The sequence below is a fragment of the Chelonoidis abingdonii genome, chromosome 7, assembly GCF_003597395.2.
Source record: "Chelonoidis abingdonii isolate Lonesome George chromosome 7, CheloAbing_2.0, whole genome shotgun sequence".
In the NCBI taxonomy this organism is placed as follows: Eukaryota; Metazoa; Chordata; order Testudines; family Testudinidae; genus Chelonoidis; species Chelonoidis abingdonii.
The window spans coordinates 37017891-37039058 of record NC_133775.1 but is presented as its reverse complement, the minus strand read 5'-3'; the positions used below and the strand labels follow the sequence as shown (position 1 = coordinate 37039058).

General features: G+C 37.0%; 1 protein-coding gene across 5 annotated transcripts in view; it reads right to left on the bottom strand.

Moving 5' to 3' along the window:
* The window catches only part of PTBP2 (polypyrimidine tract binding protein 2), an 89593-nt gene that overhangs the window by 37971 nt on the left and 30454 nt on the right, over positions 1–21168 (bottom strand). For all 5 annotated transcript variants that reach the window (XM_075067808.1, XM_075067804.1, XM_075067805.1 and 2 more), the window contains 4 exons: positions 5836–6008; positions 5137–5280; positions 968–1129; positions 777–887 (listed from right to left, as the gene is read on the bottom strand). In XM_075067808.1, coding sequence (XP_074923909.1) covers positions 777–887; positions 968–1129; positions 5137–5280; positions 5836–6008 — 590 coding nt within the window. The remainder of the gene's footprint in view (positions 1–776; positions 888–967; positions 1130–5136; positions 5281–5835; positions 6009–21168) is intronic.

Genomic DNA, 21168 nt, shown 5'->3' with positions numbered 1-21168 from the left:
AAGTTTGGTTAAGGAATACATGTGCTGGAAAGAAAGGCCCTGACAAGGAAGCGGAACGCAGGCCTTGAAAATACTAAATTATAAGGCCAGAAGGAATGAAGTAGAGAGGATGTCTGGTTCAAAGAATAACTAATAAGATAAGGTGAAGTTTCTAAAAAGAAGGCCTCTGATGTTTAGGGGGGCACTGCAGATGGTTTTAAATAAGACAAAAGGAATCTGTCTTAAAAGAAGCCAGCATAAGCCTTCCCCTGCATACCGGTGTTAAAGCCTACATGAACCAACATGCAATGGAAAAATTGCTTGTCAGCAAGGAGGAGGGGAGGAAAGGATTTGGGAAGAAAGGAGGTTGTAAATCTTATGTGGATTAAGACTAGAACTAAGGATGAATTGTCTCAAACTGTTTTTTTTATCTAAAGTTAGTAATTGGCAATGACTTTACATGTTTGTTGAAGGATATAAAAAATAAATTCTTAAAAGAGTTCATTGCTAAATAACCATGTTGGAACTCATATGGATGTAAGCATCCTGGGGTTTAGCCCATTTGTAAATTTCTTGCTCATATGCTTATAAATGTTTTGTTACTGTTTGGATGTAGTAAACTGCTTATTATATATGCTTTTTAGGCAAGTTTAGAGCAATTGTATAAATACCAATTTGGCCTTCAGATTTAATAAAGGAATGTGTGGTTAAATCAGTGTCATAGTAATATCCTGCACAAATAATAATAATTCCATCACCACAGGATATCACTAGCCCAAAAGTAATTTTGTACTTACCAATTTTGCTTGCTGTGCATTTACTGGATCACCATATTGCAGTAAAGCTTGAAATTGGTTATTCTTTGTGAATGTGATTATCTTCAACACAGCACCAAATTTAGAGAATATCTGTCAAAAATAACAAGATTGTATTTATAGAAATTTATTATAAAACATATAAACTAAAGTTACATAGACAACTGGCTTACTTGGTGAAGAACATCCAGGGTTACAGGGTAGTACATGTTGTCAATAATTATTCTAAGTACTGGACTCTGAGCTGGAGTCACGGCACTTTCACTAACAGTAGTTCCACTAATGGGAGTTGTTGTCTGTACTGCTGTCACTGCCTGAAGAACAGCTTGAGCCCGCTAAATAAAATGAAAAAAATATGTATTATAAACAAAGTATTTAAAGAAAAAAGGTTCAGAAGCTTATAGATATATACATATTGCTACTACCAAAATATATTCAGTTACCTTTGACACAATGAAAATTCACCTCTTTAAAAATATACCTACTGACGTAACAATAGAATGCTAAACATCTCAGATATTCCTTCAGTGGCATGGCAGCAAAACTAAACTATCTACTAGATCTAGACAATAAAGTTCAGAGCCAAATTAGGGAAGTGTAATGGAAACCACCATAATCTACCACCAGGGGAGAAGGCAGTAATGCTGAAAATAATGATTTGTTTCTTACAGAACAACAGGAAGTGGATTCAAATGAAGTCAATATCTGGCCTTTCTAGCAGCAAGTATAGTGCTAGTAGGACAAAAGTGAGCTTTTGGGAGATTTCAGAAGAATATTTCCACAGGTTACAATGAGAGTAAAAACAACAAAAAACAAAACTACAGAATCATAATGTGATTTAGTGAATAACTGAAGTTTTTTTTTAATATTTCCAATATTCATATTAGAGTTAATCAAAACAATAGTGAAATATTAAGCAAAACGTTCTGATAGGAAAAGATAATGCAAGTATGGTACTTTAAAAATATGCCAATTTGTGTTTTAATAAAACAATACACAGTAATTGAACAAAAAGTCAGAATGAAGTGGTCACAGATAAGCAAACTACTTGCAGTCTGTATTATCCAACCTCTTTAAAAAACAAAAATCCCAAGAGTTTCTTAAAGCAACAAATACAGTTTTAAAAATTCTTAAGATAATCACATAGTAACAACACAAGCACACATCTACATAACTACTTCTATTGCCAACTGATCAAATTTTAAAAGGATTAGGTGATTTTCTGACGAAAAATGCAGAAAAGAGGGTTTTCATTTCATATGTTTTATTACAGTACCTTTAAGTAGTAAAACAATACACAGTTGAAAAGACAAAAGTGTGCATGCCAGGAAAAATCAAATCAATCATCAACATATGAATGCATACTGAATATTCTAAAGGTATACCAGAGACAACACACAACTGCAGATCCCACAACTTAACATGATATTCCTCACACTGAAATGAATTAAGGAATAAGGAAAGTAAGAAAAAAAGACCTGGTGAACACTACTTGGGACAGAAAGTTTACTGCATCATGTCAAGCATTAGTTAATGCTACTCTGACAAAAGTATTTTGAAGACAATGTTAATTTATTTTTAAAAACACATAAAACACACATTTTTAAGCAACTCATACATTTGGTTGAGTTACTTCATTGTTTCAGTCTTCTTCTAATTTTTAAGCAAATAGTAATGTGTCCATTAAAATGTATGTCTGAGAAGAAGTTTTTGCAAAGTTCTGGTCCTTATTGTACAGCAAACTCTTACTCATACTAGTAAGCTCAATCAGTACTATTTAAGTAAGTAAGGATTTGTCTGATCTGGCTTTCTACATGAGAGCCTGAAAACACACTTTCTTCAGTGTGTGCTTTTTCCTTACACTTAATTCCACTAAGGTCAACTAGACTGCACAGCAAAGCAAGCATGATTGTTGGAATAAGCATTTGCAGTGTAGAGTCTACAGCTTAGAATTTACAAGAACAACGGATTGTTTTGGAGGAGGAAAAAAATTCAGTTTAATTTTTAATAGATGTACAGAAACTGTACTTTTGAAGGTGTCTGAGAAAATGTAATGTTGGAATAGGCAAAAATCAGCTGCATATTTAACTTATGAAGTATTACATAAAATTGATTTCTTTTAAAGTTTCATAATATTCTACCACATTTGACTATTTCACCTTTGATCCTAAGAACATCATAATACATAAGCTTATAAAAATACAAAGGCTATATTAAAACATTTCATTCTGACAAGCTGACAATCAAGGAGATGCACAGTTACGGCAGTCATTCTGTTCTTAACTCACCTACTTGTGCCTAGGTACTGCAGCACACAAGGTAAAAAATGTTTGTTTTGAATCCGAACTTTAATGTTATTTCGTTGCTCTGTTTACATGTCTTTTCGGACAAAATATCTTTACAAAATTATTAAAATGACATGAAACATTCAAATGACTTTTCCATCTGTTTTTTTTTAGTCATGTATAAACCTATTGTGATTAGACTTTTTCATAAATAACCATGTTGCTGACAACCAATCATGGGAAATTCATAGAGTCATAAATGCAACTTGTTTTTACTTTCAGAGTTCAAAAACTTGGCTGTTTAAGGTACCCCAACTTTTCTAATTACAAATCCCCCTCTCATCCCTTTAGCTTAACCGTTTGTACTTTTCACCTTTTTCATATTTCACCTTTGCAATGGATCTACTGACCTTCATTTTCTTTGCATTTCTCTGTCTCGAATGTAAGGAAAGGACCATTTTAAAAACGAAAACTGCCTAGCTTTCAAATGCAACCTTCAAATTTTGGTAACAAAATTATGTGATGAATGCCCCGCCAGACCAGACTTAATGGGATATTCTGTACATGACCTGCCAATAACTCCTTTTTAGTCTTCCCAGCAGGTTACTACACTCTCTATACCCATCATAGACAACTGGCTCCTGCTCTGTATATTTCGCCATCATGCTGGTGATGTCACAGAATATTTATAGCACTGTACTGTCAATTAATTTATTACAAATAAAAAAAAGGATAAAATAAGGGTGCTTGCAAGACTGAGCCAACTTAGTGCTAAAACAAAAGTGTTATGAAAGCAAGGATACTGCCAAAAGGCTGACAGCATCACATCAGAGCAGAAGATGGTTAACTGAAGCAGACAGGACATTGCCACAGGACCCCAAAGAAAATGAAAGGCAAATACATGACTGACAGTGTTCCTATTGTTTAAAGTTGTACATGAATCCACCACTTATTGCCCATGCTGGCATCATGTTTTATCATTCCCTTTACAAATTTCATTCTATTTACCTTTAAGTACCCATTTCTTACAGCTGGCACTTTAAAAATGGACAATCTAAAGTATTTCTTTAATGGATGGGAGAATACTCAGCGCTCCAAAAGATCTAGTATGTTTGTACTAACAGGTAGGGAAATTAATACTGAACTTAATTTTAGCAGAAAGAAACAACAACCACCAGGGGTTTCCAGAAAATTTCTCTTAAAGATATAATAAAAAAATAATTTGCCATTAACACACTATTATGCTAGAAATGACTTAAGTATGACAAGAGACTAATAGAAACTGTAGATTGTCACAACAGACAGCATTAGTCTGATTGAAAAGGGAACACAAGAAATGAACACGAAGATACTGGCATTTGAACAGTGATTGGTCAATTCTTCTTTTCCCTATTCTTTGTAGGATACAGCAACCTCAAATACTATGAAGACCTTTACTGCCCCTGCTATGTTATCGTTGAAACAGTTCCGTGTTCTATTAAAAAAATGTATTACAACTATTTTGAAAGAATAGCCGGTTCAACACACATCCAAGATCAAACAACAAAATTCTCAGTTACTGAATACATTTTTCCCAGGGTGATCATTAATTAATTTTTCTTCAGGAACTGTCCAGTGAGAAGAGCAGACCAAACAAACTGAGGTTATCAATATTATCAAATTTACGATTCAAAACACTGGGAGTAGGACTCTGCATTAGCGATGGGGCAATTCCATATGGCACTGAACTCTCAAATGCCAGAACCAAGAAACTTGAAGTTTTAGTCATGTAACTTCTAAACCAAGAGTCAGTATTAAGACTGATTTTATGAAAATATTCAAAATTTAATTAGAAACAATTAACCATGAAAATACATTAATAAAATTCTAACATGTAATTGCAACATGTACAATTCCAGACTCTATGCCTTTTATATATTACAATAAACTGCAGCTATCAGAAATAAAGTTTGGTTTATATAAAAATATATTCATGGCTACATAGTGTATAATTGAACGTATGCTAAGCTTAATTTGCTATTGTATGTATTTGTTATACTCCATAACAGTAAATATACCTGGTTTAGTGTATTATCAGTCTTTAGCTCTTTATGATTAGAATACTGAATATAGATGGGTTGGTTACGAAGATGAGGTGTCACAGCGGAATAGTAATTAACCATAGTGATAGCTGCTTCTTCTGTTGCCAGCTCCAAAAAAGCCTATAATGCAAGAATTAAAAATAATAATAATAATATAGTATTTACACACTATTTACACTTTGTATTGCTAGAATAAAACACATTCACATAATGAAGGGATTTGATAAGATTTCATGTTTTACCTCAAAAACCCCCAAACAAACAAAAACAAAAAAACCAAAACCAAGCTCTCTGAAATGGGTCTATAGTTGCAAATAAACCTCATATATTCAAAGACATCATTTTAAGTGTGCCCAGTTTAGCAAACTGGGGTTTGTGCACATAAAATGATACCTTTGAAGAGGTTAGCCTAAATGGTTAGCCTGAAAGCCATATTTTTTTTGAGTGTCATCTGCTCTGAACTATTAGCCTTTCACTGACTTCTAATATAAAATAGACTAGAAATAGTACGGAGCACATGAAAGAGGAATGCAAACTGAAAGAATGCAAGGCTTTTCATTTTAATTATTTACCATTACATCTGGATTAATCTTAGTAAGCTTTTACCACTATATTTGGAATTAGAAAATACGTAATCATTGTACTATAAACGGAACTCTGAAAAAAGAAGAATACCTGATTTTTTCCTTTTAGCATCAGGATGTTGGTTACCTTACCAAAAGGTAAGCCTAAAGCAATAACTTCTGTTTCTGTCACTTCACCAGGCAATTTCCTGATATGAAGAACACGAGAAGGAGCCCCATCCATTTTATCCTCTGCTTTGAATTTCTTGTTGTCATTACCATTGGCTGAAAGACATTTTTAAACTTCATTTCATATTTACAAGTCAGTAATATTTTAGAAAATATCTACATAAGCAAACTTTTCAAATAAGATGCACTTTGTACTTGATGCTAAATATTCAAGTCACCATGTGAGCTATGCACCCTTCCATTCATGTCAGCAAAGCCATTTAACATTTACCTACAGTTTCTAAAGGAACTAACAAGCAGATGAAACTGTGAAACTGTCAGGTCATATGACAAAGTTTGGAGAGAACAAACGTGATGCCAGTGGATCAGAGACAAACCTATGTAATTGATAAACAAGTCCATAGAATAAATCGATAGGCAGGCACTTATGTAAAAAAATCCTCTCAGAGCCCACCCTGAGTAATAAGAGTTGTTATCGGAGAATTCCACGAAGGGAAGAGAATGGAGAAGTCCACCATCTTCAACTCTTCAGAACAGTGAGGGTAGCCTCTGAGGTCATAACTACAGCATTATATTCATATATTAAAGTCAGAAGGAATCGTTAGGCTTTCTAGTCCGCCCTCATGTATAAAATGGCCATAGAATTTCACTCATTTATCCCCATACTGAGCCCAATAACTCGTATTTGATTGAAGTATAAAGGCATCCAATCTCGATTTAAAAACTTCAAAAGCTGGAGAATCCTACTCTTTATTTAATAGTTTGTCCCACAGAACCTCCACTTTTAAAAATCTGTATCTTATTTCTAATTTGCATTTGTTTAGCTTTAACTTCCAGCCATTCGTTCTTGTTATACCTTTCTCTGCTACATTAAAGAACCCTGTAGTGCTTTATAGTCTCCCTGTGAAAATACTTATACACTAATCATAGACTTTAAGGTCAGAACGGACCATCATGATCATGATCAGAATCTGACCTCAGGCACAAAAACTTACCCACCTACACCTCATATCACCTCTCATTTTCTTTATGATAAATTAACCAGATGGAGCTTAAGTCTCTCACTGTAAGGCACTTTTCCAGGCCTCAAATTGTTTCTCTCTCTTCTCTGTGCCCTCTTTACATTTTAAAAAGGATGTTGAAAATTGAACAGCAGAACTGGATGCAGTATTCCAGTAGTGGCACCCCCACTGACGGAGTAGGAAGGAAGAATCCACACAGTAGCAGATTCTTTGCCTCTGACCTCATAGGGTATGTCTACACAGCAAAGAAAATCTCATGCCTGGCCCGTAGCAGTCGACTCGGGCTCACAGGGCTTGGGCTGTGTGGTTGTTTCACTGCTGTGGAGACTTCTCAGCTTGGGTTGTCGCCCGAGCTCTGGAATCTTTCCACCCTTCAATTGGGGCCAGGAGCTATTCTGGTGTCTATATAGAGAATTATTCAGTAATAGGACAAGCAGTAATACCAGAGCTAAGAAAAATATTTGTAGTTTTTTTTCCCTCTTCAATGAATAAAAATTAAACTGGCAAAACTACTAAAATTAAGCAAGTTTAAAAAAAAATTCATGATTATTCTATGAAAATTTAGCGTAAAAGACATTTTCTAATAAAATGCAAAAAAATCAAGGTACATTGTTTCATTATGACTGATTATGACTATGTACTATTGAGTCCAGTTTCCTGACTGTGTTAACAAAAGCTATTCTGACACATTGACAGATGAGGTTTATGCATCATGGGTGGACTCTATGCCAGCCCATAAAGAGGCTCTCTCAGTCTGAACAGCAGGGAGTTGCTGCTACACTTGTTGTAATGTGGGTTTGTCATAAACAGATAGCTAAAGGTTAATGTTTCTTTTACCTGTAAAGGGTTAACAAAGGGAACCACACACCTGACCAGAGGACCAATCAGGAAACCGGATTTTTCAAAGCTCAGGGAGGGACTTTTGGTGTCTCTTTTCTCTGTGTCTCGGTTCTGTGCTCTCTGGCTATGAGAGTGATTTCATCTCAGGTTTTCTAATCTTCTGTTCCAAGTGTAAGTACAAAGGTAGAAGACAAAGGTTTTATATGTTTTGTATTACATGTGGTAGTTTGCTGGAATGTTAAATTGTAATCTTTTGAATAAGGCTGTTATTCATTTTTCTTTTAAGCAACTACCCTGTATATTGTCAACCTTGATACAGAGAACATTTTTTGTCTTTTCTTTTCTTTTTTATATAAAGCTTTCTTTTTTAAAACCTGTTTGAGTTTTTCTCTGGTTAAGGTGAAGGAACGAAGGGAGGGGGAAATCTCTTTGTGTTAGATTGACTAGGTTTGAATCTGCATAGCCTCTGGTGAGGGGAGAGACACTTAATCTCTCTAGGTTTGTGTTTCAAGGAATTGAAGCAGGGAAATCTCTAGTGATCCAGGGCGGGAAAATCTGGGGGAGTAAAGAGGGGAAGGGAAGGGGGTTAATTCCCTTTGTTGTGAGACTCAGGGCATCTGAGTCTTGGGGTCCCCCAGGGAAGATTCGGGGAATACCAGAGTGAAGACAGGCACTGTAATTCCTGTCTGGTGGCAGCGCTATCAGATCCAAGCTGGTAATTAAGCTTGGAGGTTCATGCAGGCACCCACTTTTGGACGCTAAGGTTCAGAATTGGGAATTATGCTTTATGACAGGGTTTCTAAGGGCCCAAAATCTTTTAAGGAAAGTATTCAGTATCACTTCACGCATAGTAATTCCAGGGAGCATTATTTGACTTCATATGTGTTATGTGCCAAGTTATCATATTTATGCAGAAATATGCAAATTGTTGATCTATATTAATACATAGCATTTGTCAAACTTCTGAAAACTTCAGGAAAATGAAAACTACTGTGCTCCTTTCAGTCCTACCATGTGTTAAAAGTATATCCATAATTTAATTTATTAAATTAAGCTACATCTTACAATACATCTTTACATTTTTAATTAAAGACTAGAGTATATTCAATATGGGATGTTAAGAAATGTTTGCATAAATTAATTTTTTAAGTGGAAGACGATTTTCAAGTTTCCAATAGTTTTACTTACTAGTGATTGTTTTATATTTGTTACCTCTAAGTGAAAATTTTTTCTTTACACCAAACAACCCAATGTACACCTCTACCCCTATATAACACTGTCCCCGGGAGCCAAAAAATCTTACCGCATTATAGGTGAAACCACATTATATTGAACTTACTTTGATTCGCCAGAGTGCGCAGCCCTGCCCCGGCCCCCTGGAGCGCTGCTTTACCGCGTTATATCTGAATTTGTGTTATATCGGGTTGCGTTATATCGGGGGTAGAGGTGTACCTTTAAATTATTTAGCAGCAGGATGAAAGAGCTTGTTGTTTGGCAAGCACTCAGATTTTCATACGTAGTTTTCTCCTTTCTTACATGTTTTAATAAGCAGTAACATTATTAACAATGCTAACATTTAAACTACTATTACTGGCACCTGAGTTAGCACTGATAGAAAAGAACAGGGCAGTTCACACCTCAAAGTTTCATTTCAGGCTCTTTGCAAACTCAGGCAGAGATCCCTTCATTTGTTACAAAAATGTCTCATTTTGAAGGCTCTCTTAACAACCGGAACAACCAGAAACTAACTTTATTTGTTTTTAAGGAACACGAAATCAGGGACTGAAAATGAAATATGGGACTCAGGAGTACAAATGAGAGGTCAATCCATTCTCCCTTATCTCCAACTAGTACTTCACAAATCTACAAGGCTACATGCAAAACACTTTGAAACACTGTATTAAAGGAAATAATTTTATTTTAACATTAATTTTGTGCATATTTTAATTATTATTTTTTATTGATCTTGTAGAAATGGAAAGGTAAATTTAAGATTAGATTTCAAACCCAATATACAAACTTTTAGCCTTTCAAATGATTGATTGCTCTCCCCATACTTTGAAGTTGCTTGATATTAAAGTTATATCTAGAGTCTTAAGTATAATAATGAACTTTTGTAATGGTCATTTTATCTTTGCATAGATACTCTGTGAGAAATTCCAGGTTGCTGATTGTTTAAAATGAAAACATACAGAGATTCCCTTTAACTTGTGGCTCAGAGTGAGAAATGGATGGTTGTCTCCATCTCAGCTCATCAAATGATGAGAGTGTTGCACATAACAACAGAAAGCAGTTTACTCAATATCTCATGGAAAAGGATGGAGTGCCAACAGATAATAAAACATGCAGTTTCTCAAAAATTCTAGTTTCACCTGCTAACAGAAAGCAGTGATGTCTCGATTCTTCCCTCTCTTTGTCAGCCACCGGAAATCAATGTGTTTTATATGAGTCATGGATTGAATAACACTGCCCTTTGTAAATTTTTACAAGGTACGTATTAAAGGGAACTTTCAAAATAAAAATATTGAGTTTGAAAATATGAAATTTATTCAGTTTTCAAAACTATTATTAGAAGCATTTGGCACTGAAGGAAACCTCTCCACCGTACTCTGTGTGGTCTCTCACTTACCATTTTAAATGATACTTTTCAACAGGAGATAAAGTTTAATGATATATTGTGGGGGAAAAGGGAACGATGATCCCATTTTAATATATGAAAAAACAGAAGTTCAAAGCCCCTGGAAGGTGAACTTAATTATTCTTAGAAAATGTTCAGTCATTTAACAATGGTATACCTACGTAATCAACCACTGAATGGCTGTAGCAATTATGTACTGAGGCTCATCTCAATCACAGACAGATTAAGGAAACAACAGACAAGCCTAAAAGGTCTTCCTGATGCAACAGGCTAAGTAGTAAATAGGGGAAAGCCAGGACAAATGTCAGTGTTTCAATTCTGCCAAAAATTACAATTACAGTATTTGGCACTTTAAATAGCTGATTGCCTACAGGCCTGTATTATCATGAAATTTAACTTTTACCAGATCTGAAAAACCTAATCAGTTAAACCTCCTCCCCCACTGCTATTTTCTGGACAAGATAAAAATTAATGTTCACAAGGAAAAATATCTGCCACTCACTGTGGAAAAGCATCATCCAAAAGGATCATCCAAATGATCATTGTTACTAAACTGAATTATTTGTTTAGTATTATCCCTGTTGCCAATTCCAAACAAATCCCACCTTCAAAAGACATCTACATGATGGGAAAATCCCAAAGCGCTCTCTGAGTAAAATGTACTCAATATTCAGTTACATACCATTTAGTAGTCTGTTAGTTAAAAGTAATCTCTGCAATAGACAACAAAATTATCACTTGGAATTTCACTGAAGAAAATAAACACACACACACACTCCTTCTCATAAGTACTGTTGTTGTTTTTCCGAATCTATACACAGAACTCGAAGATGCTGAATAACCAGCAACAATTTAAGAGATTGATGGCTGTGCTATACATATGCTACTATTTTAAGTCTATTAGATGCATAAGATTCCTTGGGGCTTAAACCCTCCCAAAGGTTAGAAACACTATTTATTTAGCATTAACTGAGTTCTTGAAGTTGCCTGTTTAAGAATAGTCAGGACCTTTCACTCCTTTAGCAAGGTATTGATAATTCCTATAAAGGGCAAAAAAACACTTAGCTTTCTTTTAAGCAATCAAGAGGGTCATGGATCAGATCCAAAGAACAGAAAAATCATACACATCCTCAATAAAGCCATGTTAAACGCAACCAATAGATGACAGATCGTCCGGAATATATGGCTCTCAATCATACAGACTGCAGAGACCATCCTGGAGCCAACTCAGAAGTCAGAGCTGCTTTAGAAAGAAAACAGTTAATCCCAAAGCCCAGAATAATACCAACCAATGAACAGTGGGCCAACTTCATGTTGGAAATAGCTAAATTTGAAAAAAAATTACTAGCATGAATTGTCACTTCTTTTTTGTGGAAGCATTAAAAAAAATGCAATTTTGTAAGTGTTCTGAGGTCATAGAAATCTATGTTAGACAAAAATGTAATCCATCAATAAAACTTTCTTATGGCAACTTAATTTAACATTACTGTGAAAAACTGAGATGTAATTGAAAATTTAATCTGAAAATTAAATTTAAGTTTAAAAAATTAGACATCTCCTTGCTATGCTGTGATACAAATGACCCACTGTAACAAACATTTTCTCTTTCTTCCTCCTACAGTGAATGTCCTACAGTTCCCTTACCCATATTTGCTCAGCCTCTATTACCTAGGTCCACAGCAACTTCTGTGTAGTTTGGGCAAGGTTTATGCCCTAAAAGAATACCTGTCTATTAAAAAAAACTTTACTTTCACCTATTGTTTCTCTTGAGGAGTTACAATTTACCAACTATAATTCTCTTGCAAATATGCACAAATATAACCGTTGATATTAGTTCATTGCTAAAATCTGAGAAATACAACTGATGAACTCAAATAACCTCAATTTCTTCTAATTGACCTCCTCACACAGAAAGGACAAGAGAGTCAAATTTTGGATTTTTTCCCCCTGTATTCAGCAGTCTGAACAAATCAAGATTCACATTTTCAGCTGAATGGAAACATGAACATTAATTTTGTCAGGCACTGCATTACAAACATCTGTATTATACTGGCTGTGTAATTAAATGACCCTGTTAAGATTGTAAATTAACTATTCCAGCATATTTCTTAATATGGATAATTAATTTTAATAGGTCTGATAAAGAGCCTGAAACTGGGAACAAGATCTCTGCCATGTACAAATAGGTTCCCAGAATGAGGCAACTGTGAAAATAAGTTATTATATTAATACTGCACACAAGTTTTCAAAAGATATCCTAAAGAGTTAGCTATTCTTTAGATGAAAACTGAATTTTTACTGTTTGACATTAAGATATAGAAAAAAAATAGTCACTAGTGAAAATGCATTAAGCATAACTAAAATAACTGACCATGATTAATACCATAACATTTATTACAAGTTTTCAATCTGAAACTAAACAATGCAAATATCTAATAGTTAGATAAAATCAGTGTGACCTACTGTACTTTGAGGGTGCATCTTGTTAACCCCCATAATCCTCATCTGTATATAATTGTGATATTGCATATAAAGCATGCCATGTGAGATATCAGGAGAAAGGTTAGAACAGTGTCTTTCAGCAGATCATATCTAAATACACCTCTACCTTGATATAACACGGTTCTCGGGAGACAAAAAAATCTCACAGTGTTATAGGTGAGACCGCATTATATCAAACTTGCTTTGGCCCTTGTTGGTTCTTTGTTCCCTGACTGCCCCCTCCAGAGACCCCCATCCCTAATCACCCCCAGGACCTAACCTCCTACCCCAACCCCAGTCCCCTGACTGCTCCGACCCCTATCTACCCCCACCCCCCCACCCCCTGACAGGCACTCACCAGCAGCAGCGGGAAGCGGAGCAGCCCAGCCCCAGCCCACTCCAGTCTGCCACCTCCCAGCCTTGGTGCTCCAATTCCCACTGCCGGTGAGTGCGGGGAGGTTGGGGAAAGAATGCCCTCACCCCTGCACTCACTGGCATCGGGAAGCGGAGCGCCACAGCTGGGAGGTGGCAGACTGGAGTGGGCTGGGGCCTCGTCGCTCCACTTCCTGCCACAGGGCATCCTCCCCAACCTCCCTGCACTCACCGGTGGCGGGAAGCGGAACAGCCCAACCCCAGCCAGTTCCACTCTGCCAGCTCCCAGCTGTGGCACTCCACTTCCCACCAGGCAGGTGAGTGCAGGACCTTTCCCCAGCCGTCCCCCAGCCACACGGCTGGGACCAGGGCAACGAAAACGGAGCGGGCTGGTGAGTGCAGAGAGGTTGGGGAAAGGACACCCCTCTATACTCACCAGCGATGGAAGCGGAGTGCTGCAGCTGAGAGCTGGCAGAGTAGAGCGGGCTGGGGCTGGGCTGCTCCGCTTCCGCCACTGCAGTGAGTGCGGGGACGGGGTCCTTTCCCCCAAGTCCCCTCCCTTAAGCGACACGGCTGGGGCAACAGAAGCAGAGCGAGTTGCTCCCAGCCCCCCACTAATCCCCCAGGCCACTCTGGGACGGCGGGGCCCCCATAAGTGCCCTCCCACAGCTCCTGCCCTCCCCCAGACCCTGGGGGGTAGCCCCTGACCACCCCCCAAGACCCTCTGCCCCTTATCGAACCCCTCAGCCCGGGCCTGGTCCAGCACCCTTAACATGCTGCTCAGAGCAGCATGTCAGAGCTTTACTGCCTTGTAAGCAAACTCACCTTATATCGGGGTAGAGGTGTATGTGTATCGTCAATGCATCTGAAATTATAAAAATGGTGTTGTATGGTTTTCACTAAAATATGCTGAGAGTTTGGGAGGCACCCAGACTGACACGGGAAGTAACCAACAGCAATGTGGGTGCTGTTGAACAGACATCACCAGCCACTGTCCAGCAAGGGAGCTACAATGCAATGACTCACCTGCATGAGGCTACACCAGGGGAATTGCTCAACCTTGCCTGGAGACTCAGCAATGCCCATGAGACATGCCTGTACTTGTGTTTTACAATCACATGGATTAAGGGTATAAAACAGAAGACAGTGGCCACATGCGTGGCTTCCCCTGCCCCCACCTATGCTGCAAGCAACAAGGACACTGAGAAGACTTAAGACTCCAACAGAGGAGACTGATCCCGGTTTCAACGGTGAAATCTGTGCACAACGAACTGCAATATCCAGTAGAGCGAGAAAAACTGCTTAATCTAGATGTTGCCCAATCTAAGAATTGAGAGTTTAACCTGCTTGCTTATATATATTTTATTTTATTCTGGTAACTAATTCTGACTTATTGCCTATCACTTAAAATCTATCTTTTGTAGTCAAACTTATTTTACTGTTTATCTTTACCAGTGAGTTTGCCTGAAGTGTGTGGCAAATGTGCTCAGGTTTGCAAAGGCTGGTGTATATCCACTTTCCACTGATGAAGTGGTAAACCAATTAATAACTTGAGCAATGCAAGATGATATATCCCTGAGGCAGTGCTGGGAGCTGGTGCCTTTCTCTGTGTGATTCATGAGTGGCTCAGTGAGGATTCATGCAACCTAGCTGGGCTGCGGGAGCTCTACATGCAGTCGTGCTGAGTGATCACAGCACCTGGAGGTGCTTGCTGCTTGTCACTAGCAAGGCATTGAGAGACAGCCCAGACTGGAAAGAGTTATGGGGACACAGCAGTCCCACAGTCCCTGGGTGCACCTCGGGGATCTTGTCATAATTAGTTTATATCTAAAAGAGATACATGGACCTGAAGTTTTAAGTGTCACATCCAAGACACTTATCATATTTAGAGCAATGTTTCCCAACTGGTGCCATCATGCCATCATGTCCGAACAGCTGTGCTGTGGAACTTTTTGAAAAACTGCAAGTGAGAACAAGGGGGGAAGGGAAAGGGGAAGCTGCCTCACTGCACTACCTCCTCCAGGGGCAGAGGAATTAGAGCTCAATTTCCCTCTCTTCCCCTGTCCCCTCCTGTGTGAGCAACAGGTTGCCTCCTCCGCCCATCCCCTATCCACTGACAGCTGACAGCCAGAATGAGGATGAGCCCGTGGAGCTCAAAGTGTGCCATGGCAGAGAAAAGGGTGGGAACCACTGACTTAGAGGAAAGAGAAAAGGAGCTGAGACTTCAAGTTTAAATTTCAAAAAGAAAATAACTTTTGATTGTTAACTTGAGCTAGTGAACAGATTTACTTTCAACTTTCCTGAAAATTCAATCTTAAGTCTAGGAAGGGGTGTTGACACCAAGCTCAGTAGTGAAATGCTGAACATAAGAAAATTGATTTAATCTCCCCTACCATTTCAAATCTCATTGCAGACTTCATTATGGAGTCACTACAGTCACCTTTTTAATGTACAAACACTTTTTAGAGTCACTTGACATTTCGGGTTGCCAGATTTTGGGGAAAATGTTAGGGATACTTAGTCATGGTCACACAAACACTTCATGTAAATCAGTCCATTAAATAATGTGTATATTTACCAATATTGTGCATATAACTATAAACTTCATCTTAAAAAATGTATATAGATTTAGCACTACTACAAGTTTCCAGCCCTGGTAAATGAAGTCCTCTGCTTATCTATAGCACAGTAGCAGGGTAAGCTTCTCATATACAATGCCCTGCTAACATGCCTCAATCTGATCTGGAGCTACTTTCTTTACAAGTAAATAGCTGCCCATACAGTTCCTGGCTTATCTGAATCTGTCAGTAAAAAGCACAATGAGATAAGTTCATGATTTAGGAGTTGGAACACAGAGTCACACAACATTCATTATACGGTAACTTTAAGTCCCTACAGAGCCAGGCTGGAGTCAAACTGGTGATCTTCACAGACCATTAGCAATATGTCAAGGCATCCACTTGTAATCACAACACAGCCTATACAACTACTGTACCAACAACTGGGAATTTGGTTTTAAAAAAAAAAAGACTGATTTTTTACAGTTATAGTTTTACCTTTCACTCAGATTTTTGAATAAAAAATGCTGTCTAAAGTTAAACTGACAGCAGTAACTGTGAAATAAGGAAGATCCAGTATGTATGAAGAATAATTACAATTATGGTGACCTTGTTGACAGAGAATCTAAAGTCAACTTTCCCCAAGTTGATGGACTCTACTTGCATGCATCACAAAATACTTTTCTGTTCTGTAGAATGACTGACTGCCCATTTATTTCCAAAATAAAATAAAAACAAATTGTGGAACTTTCCAAAAGTTCTTCATTTGCATAAAACTGACCCAATCAATCCCCACTGGTGATGTCAGTGACTTCAGAGTGACAGTGCCACATTCTGACTTGCCAAAGAACTTCTATGGATAGGTTTTTGTGAGGAGGAACCAGCCAGGCTGTCATCTTCAAGACCTGGAGGAAAAGGAGACTATATTGCTTCTGGCTATATGATGCCAGTCCATGCTGGCCAAGAAAGCCTATGTTTTCTCCATTCCCAGCCTGGCAACCAACCAAGGGGCAGGAGTCCAATAACTTGTAAAATCTAAGATGTGATAGCCATGAGGAATCAGCTTCTAATATTTCCATCAACATTAACAAGCTGAGTTGAAAATGTTACCGGCTAATCATTATTAGCTTCCTGAAGATGCATGAAACCATAACAATGTAAATCATCTTCTATAAGTATCACGCGTTTCGATTTTCTTTTTTCCAGCAGGACAACACTCCTAGAAGGTCTGGTGTTCTCTCCTTATTAGGCACAGTTAAGTAAGTGTGTGTGATTATTTGCAAACCCACATAAGGACAACTCCTAAAGTCAGCCACAGAATCAAAAATTAAATTAAGACTTTAAAAAAAACCCAACTAATCTCACATGTAAATTTTATGGATTAACATTATGTGCTTAAATCCTGATGAACTGTTCTCTTTACCTTAACTGTTTTATGTTTAACATGCAAGTGAACTGATCTTCACGGTGTGAGTCTTTTGACAAATATAAAATCATATAAACTGGGACACAGTGGAAAGGTCCTCCTATTTTGTGACTGACAGCTAAACACAAAGACTGCCATTTTACCAGATTAAAAGAGCTACAAGCAATTGTTATCATATTTGGTATTGTTTAATTAACCTAATAATTAGATTTATTTAATATTACATAATGAATTAAAATGAATACTCACAATTAATAAACTATGTATGATAGGAAAATTGTGTCTGACTGAGCAATTTACCAGATGTCAAGATAACAAGAACAGAAAAATCCAAGGCACAGATAATCCACCTAGTTGTGATGCACAGAACCTACCCCTTCTAGTGTTTCCAAATAAATGCTAATCAGAGAGGATCCCCTGGATATATTTCAAAACACAAAATATGTTAAGAATATTAAGATTGCAAAGTCAGGCACTCAAACATGGGAAATGCCAAAATTAAGATTACTGATATAACCTTAATTTTGCTCTCTTGAGATAGCATTATGATAGTATGCAATCAAATAATTGGAGACTATTTTTTCCAGCACGTATCTCAAACAGGGTTTGACGCCACAACTTCAGATTCATAGGATAGGTTTCTACCAATTGCTCTAAAGAAATAACTGGCAGTGGGTTTGTAGACCAGCTTCTAGAAGACATCGATGGCCAGCAATTTATACAATTGTTTATTAGGCAGGAGTGGAATGTGGGGTGTATCAGAATTCCTGGCTCAAGGAGGTAAATGTCTACCAGTTAAGCCAAGAACACAGATTTTATACAGACATTGACATAAAAGCTGTAAGTCTCTATTTTTATCTTTGTTTTGTGTAGTACCAAGTGGGTAGAGATTTTGGTAGTGAGTAACAGTGGGTATGTTACAGTGAATCGGAAATGGATCCTCTAAATACGATTTAGTACTATTAATATTTAGTACTATTAATATTTAGTACTATTTTTTAGTACTATTAATATAGGAATTTTGAACTTTAAATATATTTTTACAATGTTATGGATCAAAATTAAGGTTGAGTGTGCAATATAAGTTAGGCGGGATAAAGAGGAGTTAAGTAGCATTATAAAGCAGTAAATCCCTTAACTATTCATTTCCAGATTTACTGTTTAGGTTTTTGTCTTCTGCAGTTATATAAGGTTTCATAAACAAAGGTACAATTCTTGATGTTTTAGCTAGATTCCACTGAAAACACACTTTCAAGCATAAAGCTTATTTTTAAACTGTTTTTGCTTGTGAGCTTAATCTATGCACATATATGCACAAACCTATTGCTATGATAATCATAAATGTCAATTTACATTACTACATAATGATAAACTGGTCAATATAATTACCAAAACTTAGGATGGGTAGTAATTTTTTAAAACTTCCAGCAGATACTATTAAAACTTAGTTACTCAAGTATCTGTATTTATAACATTTTATTGTTAACCACTGCCAGTTTATCTATGGCTTTATAAAAACAGGACATATAAATTCATTCATCAACGTATAACAATGCACCTCTTCTTCTAAGGGATGTAAATTAGCATTGTTAAACTATATTTTAAGATATACATGATCACTTGTATGTCACATTGATAAGTCTTTTGTGAACGCAATTAAATATCTATCAAAGCATATTTCTAATGAGACGGAGTTAAAAGTTACCACAGACACTGGATTGTTAATTTCCCAAATTTTAGTTGGTTTAATATCAATACATTTTTTCAGATGTTCTGCACTGATGGAGTTTTCTACTGGATTATAGGAGCAGCAGCAGCCACTGCTACAGTTAAAGTTGGGTAACTGTTTCCATTCCAAGCCCTTGTTTCCAGTCACTCAGCTTTCAGGAACTTTAAGCCCCTCAGGCTGAAATTTTCCATTCTTTGTGTCTGCCCACTGATGATTTTTTGTTTTATTTTATTTTATTTTTTTTGGTGTGTGTGGGGGAGAAGAGAGAGTGAGAAAAGAGGTAAGATTTGGAAGATTTCAGGAAATACAGTTTGGCTGTTTCCATGTACAAGGAACTAGAAACAGACATACTTTTCCATACATAAAAATATTCCTGCAATTTTTATTGAGCAGTGCTCCAGTTGAAAGGAATAAAGTTTCAGAAGATTAAAATTAGCACAGAAATAGCACACCACAGAGGAGATGCATGTTTCCTTGTTCTATAGAAAATAAATGTGTTTTATAGTTAAACCTTAGAATGAGTAAGAGCAATTTTTTTCACCATATGCAAAGTACATAGTTAAGAAAGTATTTATGGGGCATGCAACATCTGCTTTCTTAGTTGCCTAGTGAAAAGCATAGGGAAGCATATTGTTAAAGACACCAGTTTAAGACCAGTTAGTGCAGGACTTATGACCTAGACGACATTGGTGCCCTGCAGAATACCCAGAGTTGAGGTAAAATTCTAATACACCACTACCACAATATAACGCCACCTGATATAACAGAAATTTGGAACAGTAGCTACGCCAAAACACACTCAAGAAATGGCTCCACCTCTCTCTTTTGCACTGCGCACTCTGGTGGATCAAAGCAAGTTCAATATAACACAGTTTCACCTATAACGCGGTAAGATTTTTTGGCTCCCACGGACAGCATTATATCGAGATAGAGGTGTATTTCCTTGTTTCCATTCTGATCCATTTCATAGAGTATCAGAGTCCCATTTAATCTCTCTCTGCTTGAATACTTTTCAGTGAGTCAATATCTGCCATACATCAAAATAAAAAGGATGATTTCATAAACACTGGAAGGAGGCTCAGGCTCTCCAAAGACTTCTGACCCTAACTAGTTTAAAATAGGAAACAAGAATGGAATTTTACATCAGCTTCAGAAATGATGGACAACATTTACTCCAATAGTTTTAATCTGTGCTTTTGAGGGCGCAGCTCTCAGCTGCCGGTGTAAATGATGTCATCAACTATTGCTAGAAAAACTCTGAGCCCTGAGCTTTAATCTTAAGCAAAGACAAAACTGCTTTCCAGAATACATAGTGGCTGTTAGTTCTTGTCTTCACCTTTAAAACAATCTATTCAAGAATCTAGGATTTTCTTCTCAAATGTTATTTATGGACTTTTCATGCAAAGGAGTCACAAATAACTCGTAAAAACTGATTTTGATAGAAATATATATAGCTTAAGTGAAATACAAAACACTTCTGGGGTTGACGACTGCACCCTAACACCACATAGCTTTGAGAAAATGCAAGGGTGTAAAAGTATTGATACCAGAAATAACATGGAATAAAGAGATCTGGACCTCTGGACAACTAAGGAAGAATTCCTTTCTGAAAAGAATATAAATTAGAGTGCTTGATTTGAAGTCTATTTTGGTAAAGGTAGTGTACTTTGGAAGCCAAGTACTCCAAATCCTTTTGTATGTTCTGACTGCAGAATGTTTATCAATGTTTAACAGAGTTGTTTCCAGCTCCGTTCTCTTAGATTCTAAACTATTAGTTTCAACCTGCCAAGGTCAGAATGAAATGTTGAAGTTTTCCCACAAACATGTCTCCATGATCGTGAATGATGATGGCCTGTGAGGCCAATAATGATGCAATAAGAATTACAGATTCTTTACCTCGTTTTATTTTGCAAGTCATTCAGACAATATGAAAAAATGGGAGAAAAGGTTAACATACAGAAATCCTTAAAGGAAAGAGAAGGTGTCTTATCTTTCGCATCATTCACCGTCTATTTGAAGAGAATTATGAATGGAATTTTCAAAAGAGACTAGGGGAATTTGGTGTTCAAGTCTCACTGAATTAAATGGGAGCTGGATGCCTAATTCCCTTGGGTTCCTTTGAAAATCCCAATTTAAAATCTTGGACAAGTTTAAGTGAAAAAAAAAATCTGATCTCTTGCTTCTTGTCGT